This window comes from Musa acuminata, chromosome BXJ2-4, assembly GCF_036884655.1.
Source record: "Musa acuminata AAA Group cultivar baxijiao chromosome BXJ2-4, Cavendish_Baxijiao_AAA, whole genome shotgun sequence".
Lineage (NCBI taxonomy): Eukaryota > Viridiplantae > Streptophyta > Magnoliopsida > Zingiberales > Musaceae > Musa > Musa acuminata.
In genome coordinates this window covers 33,884,827-33,895,279 of record NC_088341.1, presented here as the reverse complement: position 1 = coordinate 33,895,279, position 10,453 = coordinate 33,884,827, and the positions used below count along the sequence as shown (strand labels likewise).

Below are 10,453 nucleotides of genomic sequence, written 5' to 3'. Positions count from 1 at the left end.
GCTCTCTCTCTCTCTCTCTCTCCTCACTTCAACCCCTCCATGTTGTCTGTATATATACGTTAACTCTCAGTTGTTGATGATCCCTGCACACCGTCCAGATGCAGCTAAAGGATGGCTGGGAAGAGGCCTGTACTGTCTTGTAGACCGAGAGACGACTTCCATCTATAAAAGGAGAGAGAAGATGGGCTTTCATGAGGTCGAGATGGTCTTATCCCAAACGTCAGTCGTAGGGTTTGGACCACTGCTACTCCATTTCTTTTGTCTCACCTTCTTCACCTCTCTTCTTTACTCTTGTTGTTTCTCTTGTTCTTTTCCTCTCTGTCTCTCTCTCTCTTACACTTATAATTTCACGTATAATTGCGATCCAGACTCTGTTTGCTTCTTCCAAATCTATAGGGTTGAGAGAGATGACAAATCAGGAAGTTTTTCTTTGAGGGGAATGTTGTCTGGCTCGAGGACACTTTCGACTCACCTCTCTGTGGAAGAGACCTCGGACCAGGCTTCATTCCCCCCAATCACAGCTTCCGTCTCCACCAACTCACTGCATATGTTTGAATCGCAGATCTGCAGGTTGGATGGCTTACGACTTCGCTTCTCCTTTTGCTTGTTTGAGTGGTGATATGATCTTTGTTCTCTCTCTCTTGATAGCTCGCTCGTTCGGTTGTCTTGTGATTAGGTTCTAAGGGTACATGTGGAGCAGCAGATTGGTGTAATGATATTAAGTTTGACCAGCTTTCATTCTCTTGCTTTCTTTTTGTTTCCTTTCACTTCTTTATTCCCTCCGGGCAGTATGGGTTGAAAAGTCTGCCATCATTTCTTTATGATCACCTTCTGAAATATTATTGCACCCTTTTCCATTTTCTCTGTTCATTTTATGGAAATGAAGATCTTTTTGCATAAAATTCAGATTTTTTAATGGTTAATCAAACTCTTGTTTTCTTTCTTTCCTTTTTTTTTCTTTGTTCATGCTAATTTCCACTTGATGAAAAGAACATGACATGAACTAAGGAAAGCATCTCTCGGTTCTAAAATTTGCTTGGATTGCTTTGTTATCATATTAAATTGTCTATATGTCATGATGAATATTGAGGCTGTTTTATTCCCATAGCACAACATTTCACCTCTTCTCCATCCCCAAGACAGAAGAAGAACATCGAGCAAAAGACACCATAGGAAAATGAGCCATAAAGCTAATGCCGACAGTACTTGCAGATAGCTGTTTAATCACAGTACATGAGTAGGTCCTGCGGTCAAACATGTTAGGGTTAGAGAGAAACAAGCTTAGTGGTGTCGTTCACCGGCAACCTTGTCCTATTGGTGTATACACCATGGGAATATGGTGATGGCAACCTCTCTCTCTCTTTGGCAGGAAGCTCTCGACTCTTGCTCGCTCCTTCTCTTACCATCAGGCATGTTCTTGGGATGGGGAGTGATGCCTTTTGTGCGTTGGGGAATATGAGCTTTATCTTGGATTTTGATATGCTTTATTATGGGAGTCTCACGTCCACAACTTTCCATGGCTGATTGCAACTCTTCACACTTGGATGGGAATAGGAATGTTAGATCGTGCACACACACAAGAAAAGGAAAACAAGTGGCACTGTGATGCTTGGCTTGCTTTTTCCTTCTTCTTCTTCTTCTTCTTCTTCATCTTCTTCATCTTCTCTACAGACACTGAAGGATGTGGAAAAGAATGAAGGTTCTGCCTGTTTTGACTTCACAGTGACTTGCTTTAACACTATCATGTGTTCCTGAGATTTCTTGTACTTGCTATGTTAGCTAATTCATGTTCTAAGCCTTGACAATTTGGATCTCTTTATAATTCTCGATGACTCAGCTATCATGATCTATTATTCTCTTCTCGCACTTTTTGTCTGCCTAACCACATTGAATTTGCTGCAGCAAGAGTTGATGTTTGATTGCTAGTTAAAGTGGAACTCCATGCTTTCAAGTCTCCTCTATCTATATGTCTTAAGCTCAAAGAGAGCTAGCTATCTGCTATAAGGAAAACCCTGAAGAAACTACCTACATAGAATTGTAAGTCTTTAAGAACCTCTTGCAAATGAGACCATCAATGATTAACTAAACTTTATAAGCAAGTCTCTTTTATCGAGCTTAATCTTATAGTAAAATCTTAGGATAGTCTTCACTATCTACCCTTTGAAAAAAAGTAAAAAACAAAAATTCTTAGGATACTTTTGGTGTTTGAGTGGAGAGATTATATGATTCTAATATGATAAGTTACGATGAATGATTACTATTGATAATCCCTTGTTTTTTATAACTCTTTTAATAAATAATAAAATTTTATTTTATTATTTATATTATAATATTATCAATTTTTTTTTCTTCTTTACAACCTCACTCTTTTTGCTAACGTCGTCGCTGTCCTGTGTTCTCTATCGATACTCTCGATTGGTGGCAATACTCTTTCTCTTCCTATCGATGTCGTTCGACCTTGTTGCTTACTGTCCGTCCTCTGAAAATTAATCTTATAGAGTATATGAATTTTAGGAGACACTTTAGAGCAAAAAATGAAGTTGCAAATATATGTTAAAATGTCATTGCACTTTCTTTGGTGATAATTGCAAGTTTAATTTCTTTATTAACTTTACATACTTTGATCCGAAACAAAATTTATAAAATCCATACAAAGACAAGAAGATCTTATATCAGAAAGGCCTCTCTAAAATAGGATTCTTTTTAATGGTGAATTCTTGAAAAAAATAATAATAATTTTTTAAAATTGACTCTTTTTTGTAAAATTTTCTAACAACACTTTTTCTTAAACTAATATATGAAAGACTCTCAACACCTATCATTTTGTCATCTCTTTTTTCTTTCTTTATCTTTTCCTATAGATCGGGTCATAGGTTGAATCAATCCGTAATATTTTCACATTTTGTTATAGTATTTAAAAAAAAAGAAGGAAAACACTATAATTACTATGTTACAGTATTTTTAATAATATCAAAAAAATAAATATACACTAAGTGTAAAAATATTATAATTAGATCGATTCATGCACCTATTCATAAGAAAGAGAAGAAAAAATTATTCTAGATTTAAGACAAAAGAAAAATAGAACACTCTTAAGGAATTCAAGAAATGAGAGGCACTTCATGAAAAAAATTTAAAAAATATTTTTCAAAGATTTCGCTCATAATATTTCAGACTTCAATTTTTTTTAAATTTTAATTAGGTGAGATTAATTACTACATTTCAGAATTAGGAAGTAGAAAAATTAATGATCATAAAACGAAAAGGAATCGGACAAAAAAGTATTGAGCATAATGATTGATTTGCTCTGAGTTTGTATCTATCATTAGAGAAATATTTTTTCACTAATTAAAGAAAGTAGTACCTGATGTTTATATGCTGATAATATTTTTTTCTATTAGATTACAAATAATACAGAAAAATAAATATCACTTTATATTTTCGGATATAAATTAGAAGAAATTATGATATTTCAAGTCTCATGTCACCATTGATGAATTGTCTTTGACATACATCATTCGTTTACGTAAGTCTCGATTATTTGAGATGGATTAAAAAAATATTAAAAAAAATAAAAATAATTACATTCCATCATATTGAATTACATATAAAATATTTGTGGAAAGACTCAGACAATATGATGCTAACCACCAGATATTAATGTTGTAGGAAGCACAAGTCTTTGTGTAACTAAGTCAATAATATTGACCTAAAGATCCATTTCTAATTCACTAAGACTCAGTCAAGCAGACTTATTTTGACATATATCCCTATCTTTGTCAAGTTGATATGACAATATCATCATCAATCATGTCTTATGAAATTGATTGGAGGAACCCAAAGACTCTTTCAAGTTGAAATAAGCCCAACAACAAACTATTTGACATACTCTTCAATTCCTTTGTGTGCTTCAAGTCATTTGGGTTGGGCCAAAATCTCAACATTAAGCAGGCCAGCCCACTCCTCTCTCTCTCTCTCTCTCTTTCTTGATTCCAATAGGGTTGGTGGAAGGAACAAAGCAAAACCACACAAAGAGACAAGGAGTGCATTCATTGATGTAGAGAGAGAGAGAGAGAGAGAGAGAGAGAGAGTTCCTTCTGTCCCACTCTTTCTCTTTTGTAGATTGGCTTTCACAGGCCATCAACACATGTTCCCCTTGCCCCTCTCTTTGAACATACAAAAGTTAAAGCCTCCCCCCTTCTCTGCTCCCCATACCATCACACCAAGCTCTTCTTTTTGCTTCCTCTCTGGCTCTGTTCTGCCGCAATTGCCCCTGATCTCTGTTTGATTTCGCCCGGTCTCCATAAAGGGTGATACAGATACACACACAAGAGAGCAGTGCGGTTGGGACTGGTGGTTGGAAGAGGCTGCGGGGCGGTGGCGGCGGGCGATCGATGTGGGCTTGGAGCTGGGTGGAGCGTGGGATCGGGAACTTGGTTGGGAGTGCGGCGGGTGACGGCGGGGCGTGGATCTGGGGCGGCCCCGGTGGAGGCGAGCGGTGGCATGAGGGAGTAGTGGTCGTCGGCGTGACGGCCATGGCCGGACTCGCCCTGGCCGCTACCCTTGTCATATCCTCTCGTAGGTAAACAGCCAAAGGCGCTTCATTTCCTGTTCTTTCCCCCACCTCTCAGGAAGTAGGAGGTTAAAAATCGAGTCTTTAGAAGAGAGAGAGATATAGATAGAGAGAGAGAGAGAGAGAGAGAGAGAGAGAGAGAGAGAATGAGCGCCCTTCGACGATCCCATACTTCTTCGTCTTCACAATCTTCGTCGTCGCCTAAGTCGTCATGGATCCATTTGAGATCGCTCTTCATTGTTGCCTCCTCACCTGTTCCTGATCGGTGAGTTCCCTTTCCTTTCCCCTCTTCTCATGCGGGTTTCTTGTTCCATGCCTTTGATTACCTTCTTGTTTTTCACTAGAAGATCAGTTTCCCTATAACATCCCGGCTTTGTTCCCAATTAATCAACTGAAAAAACAAGGGAATAACAGCTAAAATGCCTGCCGGTCACTCGGTTCCTTTCTATTGTGTTCTCCCTTATGAAATTGCTCGAAGAGTTTCACTACGTTGTTGCCCGTAGTCTCAAATTATCCATTCCGCTTATATCAAAGCTACCATCGTTGTCTCTTTTCCCTTCTTTTTGGTGGGCAGTGATCATTGATAAATCTCCACAGTGTAGTGTGATCACTGATTGATGCCCTCTTATCTTTCTAATAAGAGTTTAGAAGAGTAATTTTGGTCTCATCGGTTGGAACACTAACGCTCTACAAACTTTATTAGCAGTTGAAGAGATTTGGAAAAAGGGCAGCTTCGTTTTCTTGTATCATTAGATCTGCTAAGCATGAATCATATCATTAGTTCTGTTTAATACTGTATTAGCCTAAATGATATGCTATCAAATTGTTATGATGTCATTCTTTTCTTTTCTAGGTTGTTTGTACTTTGTAGGATACAAATCAATCATTTTGACAGTAAATACTAAAGACTCACCTGCATCTATTATAGAGACATTAGGATGCATTTCAGTACCTTCAGTAACTATTGAAGTTTTTCCAATTTTTCTGTGTTAATCTTGCTCAGCTGCCAACACCTTATTTGAACAAGTGATTATTCTTGTATTTTATGTTCAGTGGGGATGGTCTCTTTTGGAGTTGCATTTTAGCATTGTGGTCTGCAATTTTGGTTTCAGTTTTGGTTAAATTGTCAAATCTCATTAATGTTTTAGAAAATTTCAATAATAAGGAAACTTTAAGCACCATGTGTGTAGAAAATAATAGTATTATAACAGTATGATTTTGTTTATAGAAATATAAATGTGAAGTTATGAAGCAACCAAAATTGTAAATTCTGTAGGTTTGGACAAGTGAAAAAAAATTGTGAACCTAATAAAAAAGCCTTATCATGTGTTATATCAAGTGTCAACATTACCCATTTAGCTTAGAGCGGTGAAGAATGTGATCTTTTGCCCCACCTTACTGCAAAGTCAATGAAACAGGGGTTAGAGGATATAGCTGCCGACCATAATTAGTCATCTGCTCATCTACACTCTACACAGAATGTATGAATGAAGAACATTGTACAAGTGGACTTTTATTTTAGTGTGAAATTTACTAAATACATGAACGGATGGGTCATAAGATAAAATTGGCATGGACAAGATAGGAAATGTATGAGTCAGAGGACTCATAGGCAAAGACAAAAAGGTTGAAGGATGTATGGAAAAGCCAGCCTGCCAGCTTATTGTCATTCCAGGGACTAGTCTGATTTCGACTAAAGTATTTAGACTTAAAGAACCTTATACTTCCTGTTGAATCAACTGAAAGTGGCCTATGATCGATGCAATCTTTGGTATCCCAACCGAAAATGACTATTGACTCCAGCTTAGAGTCTGTTTCAGGCACTTATATAGATAGTATTGCAGCTTGCTGAGGAATTTGATTCATCATGTCATATTGCCCATACATGCTAGCCTACTGCCAGATTAGGTCAATGACTGGTCTAGGATCTCTGATTGAACTAATATTTGAAAGGTTTTGGGTTTGTTTAGTTCATTGATATACTGCTTGAAATTCTTAGCATAATACAAGAGGCTGATTCAGCCCGACCATGATGTTAGCTTTTGAGAGTCACAAACTTCATGCCATGATATCCTTCAAAAAATGAATAGGGATCATCATAGCACGCAATGGGACATAGACGTGTTTCTATAGAATTCTTTCTTCTTTTCTTTGGTTTTCCTCCCGTTCTTTCTTACTTGGTTGTTTTTCTTTTGTTGGCTTGCGTTTACATGGTGGCATGCCGGACAATGAAGAAGGCACTTAGCTATCTGTCTGTCCTTTGATTTACATTGGTTGTGCTGCCTTTTCCTAATTTAGACTTCTGTAAACAGGCAGATCTGTTTTGATTAACAATATTCTATTCTTGATCATGGATAATTATCTTTAGTATCTATCTTTTTCGTCCATTGAAAAGAAGTTATGGCCTAATATTCTTCAGCTTCACCTTTTTAGGTCCTAGTCTCTCTTGACTATGAAGTTGCTGCCATGAAAATTGCAGATTAAATTATAACATGTTTAATTAATGGCTTTGACTTCACAATTCTATACTTGGCTATCTTAGAAAAGTACCCAGCCACTTCAGTTGTAAGTGAGTGGTAGTGACATGGCCATCTGTCTTTAATTTGTTTGCCTTTCTTCATTCTTTAATGTTTTTCATGTGTGACGTCACTGCAAATTTTCAGAGGAAGCCTTAGGTCACCATGGTCTCGAAGGAAAAGGAAACATGCACTTACAAAGCAGCAGTGGAACAATTTTTTCACATCGGATGGAAAGCTCCGTGATGGAGGGGTGAAATTTCTAAAGAAAGTTCGCAGTGGAGTAAGCTCCTACTATAATTTATCTTTTTTTTTATCACTTTATCTTAGTTGTCTTGACCCATTTTGACAAGGGTCGATTAAAGCAGTTGTTTTACACATGCTTCAGGGAATTGATCCTAGCATCAGGGCTGAAGTCTGGCCATTCCTTCTTGGAGTGTGAGATTCTAAACCATCTTTTTGAAATTTTTCTATGCAATGCTTCTGAAATTGTTATAAGATAAGGTTCAAATTGCATCTATTTTGGTATTTCCTAATTTTCATCTTCAAATTCTATGATTATATTATTGTCTAAACCATCTTTTCAAAATGTTTCTATGTGAAATTGTTGGTTTATTGATCTTCTGAGTGTTGTTAGTTGTCCATTAGGTTAATGGATAAAATATTCAGAGGATTTAATATGTAATCTCCCCCTTTAAGTGAAAACGAGTCACCGATCTATCTGAGTGATAGATATGTTCTTCTTGATGCGAAACTGGGTAAACACATCATTTTAACTGTCATCTGATACTATGTTTTCTCTTCGTTCTTCAAGCAAAACATTGAGTATACCTCTTGGTAGCATTTGCACCATTCTTGATGCTTCTGCTGCATTTAGTTTCTTTTATTTTATCTGTTTAAAATTAAATCAATCTATTTCAGCTAGTAGACATTTGTAAACCCTATAGTTTCTCTTAGCTTAATCTCTTAAATAATTATTAAACTTCTAGAAAAATAATCTTCTTTTGTTTGGTATGTGTGACTAGTTGTGCATCTTGTCAAAACCACATTACATTTCCAGCAAGCCGAGGCTTGCAACACGGTTTATATTTGCATAGTAAATTCCTAATTATTTTACGACTCTCAATAGCTTATTTATAGCTCATTCTTATTGGTATCATTATCATTCTTGTGTGATGTGTTATTATGTGGATCATGTAAAAATGGTCATAGCACTCTTAAGAAAGGTACTATAGTCCTTGTGCTAAGAAATGTTATATCTTTTTGAATGCTAATGCATTAGTATGCAAGAAGCTGCTTATTTCTGTCACTTCGATGCAATAAGCAGAATTATGTGTAGCAAATGGAAGTCATAATATTGGTCTCTGGGTGCTAAACATGATATTTTTGTTTGGACTCGAGGCATTTGACGAATTATTAATTATTATGTCTATCTAAGCACTAGAACTGATATAATCTTTGTGTGGAGCTGCTTGAAGCATGTTATTAAATTTGAACTTTTTATTTTGTTGTGCAGATATGACCTAAAGAGCTCAAAGGTTGATAGAAAGGCCATTCAAGCACAAAAGAGGTACTTGGCCTTTTTGCTAAGTGAATTCAGTTCTTAATTCTCTTCCCTTGTTTTAATTTATGCATAACAAGATGGTCCCAAATTCCATTTCTTGAACTGTCAGTTTACCTTTCATCATTGTTCGACTTGGATACAGATATAAATCGATTAATACCTGCCAGCCTTGGAGGTGGCTCATTTTGTTTCTTTTCTGGTTTCATAACAGGAAAGAATACGAGAAACTAAGAAGAAGATGTCGGCAAATGGTAAATCGCAGCAATGATGGTGACGAGTTAAATGAAATAATCAAAACAAGTTATGCTGACAGTCCCAGCTTTATACAGGGACGTGATTCTGTTTGCTCCGAAGAGGTTTTTAGTGCCAGAGAATCCCTTTCCACTGAACGAGGTAGCCCGCGTAATGACACTTTGGAGCAGAGAGTGAGCGAGGAAACACCTGCCTCCGGGTTAGTTATACCGGATGAAGATGACAAAAGTGGAATAACCCATGCTGATGCATCTGCTGAGGATACAGAATCTTCTGAGAGCGAGTACTCCACTGATGAAGAACCTGGAAGCATTCTGATGTCCTCCAGGGCAGAAGGATGCATTGGAACTTATCCTAAGCATACCAAGATTGATTCAGTCATGGGCGAAGACATTAAATCTGATCGAAAAGCTGAGGATTTTGCAACATGGCAGCGTATCATGCGATTAGATGCCATCCGAGCTAATGCTGACTGGATAACGTATTCTCCAGCTCAAGCTGCAGTCTCCAAAGACAAGGCTTTCAAGTCTGCTATTGCTGTTGGTCTGAAAGACTATGACCACTTGGAGCCATGCCGAGTGTACCATGCGGCACGACTGGTTGCTGTACTAGAGGCATATGCACTCTACGATCCTGAAATAGGCTACTGCCAAGGAATGAGCGACCTTCTATCTCCCATACTTGCCATCGTGGAGGAGGATCATATGGCGTTTTGGTGCTTTGTAGGGTTTATGAGGAAAGCTAGACATAATTTCAGGCTTGATGAGGTGGGCATCAAGAGACAACTGAACATCGTCTCCAAGATCATCAAATCCAAGGATTCTCATCTCTATAGGCATCTGGAGAAGCTTCAAGCCGAGGACTGCTTCTTTGTGTACAGAATGGTTGTGGTTATGTTCCGAAGAGAGCTAACCTTTGAGCAGACTCTGTGCTTATGGGAGGTGATGTGGGCAGACCAGGCAGCAATTCGAGCAGGGATCGGGAAATCAGTATGGGGGAGGATAAGGCTACGTGTGCCTCCCACCGATGATCTGTTGCTCTACGCCATCGCAGCGTCGGTGCTGCAGAAGAGGAAGTTGATCATTGAGAGGTATAGCAGCATGGATGAAATCATAAGAGAGTGCAACAGCATGACAGGGCAACTGGATATCTGGAAGCTTTTGGATGATGCCCATGACTTGGTGGTGACCCTGCATGACAAAATTGAATGACCTCTGTTTCTCCATTTCTTCTCTGGTACCATTTGTACCCATCAGTCATAGTCTTTAGTTATTTGCAGTTTCTAATTGAATTAATTCCTCCACAATGTCTTCTTCTGAGAGACATGAATAGTTGCTTCAGCCAGGCATATACTGATAGCCATGATTAGCAAAAACTGCTCAATTGCAACATTGGACTCACTCAAGTGGATTTACATATTGTACCAATGATTCAAAGAAACATTTCCCATTTTATAACCACCATTGTCCGGTACTGGTCTTTTCTTTTTTACCTTTAAAGTTTGCATAATTGATGAATAGAACATGTAGCAATCTTGTTCAAGATGGA

General features: G+C 37.8%; 1 protein-coding gene and 1 long non-coding RNA gene across 4 annotated transcripts; both read left to right on the top strand.

The window, feature by feature from the left end:
• Nucleotides 1-130: 130 nt before the first annotated feature.
• Nucleotides 131-1,866, top strand: LOC135609145 (uncharacterized). The gene is made up of 2 exons (XR_010485689.1): nucleotides 131-570; nucleotides 1,109-1,866. It is a non-coding gene; the product is annotated as an uncharacterized LOC135609145 (long non-coding RNA).
• A 2,214-nt stretch (nucleotides 1,867-4,080) lies between these two features.
• LOC103975854 (rab GTPase-activating protein 22) lies at nucleotides 4,081-10,362 on the top strand. 3 transcript variants are annotated; one of them, XM_009390981.3, is made up of 6 exons: nucleotides 4,081-4,582; nucleotides 7,237-7,372; nucleotides 7,478-7,527; nucleotides 8,606-8,659; nucleotides 8,865-8,904; nucleotides 8,983-10,362. In XM_009390981.3, exons 1-6 carry the CDS (start codon nucleotides 4,395-4,397, stop codon nucleotides 10,114-10,116), a joined length of 1,602 nt encoding a protein of 533 aa, XP_009389256.1. In that variant the 5' UTR covers nucleotides 4,081-4,394; the 3' UTR covers nucleotides 10,117-10,362. The 3 variants fall into 3 exon arrangements, with proteins under 3 accessions (XP_009389256.1, XP_009389239.1, XP_009389247.1); XM_009390964.3 differs by having other exon boundaries at nucleotides 4,082-4,582; nucleotides 8,865-10,362; XM_009390972.3 differs by lacking the exon at nucleotides 4,081-4,582 and adding an exon at nucleotides 4,593-4,838 and having other exon boundaries at nucleotides 8,865-10,362.
• The last annotated feature ends 91 nt before the right edge of the window (nucleotides 10,363-10,453 follow it).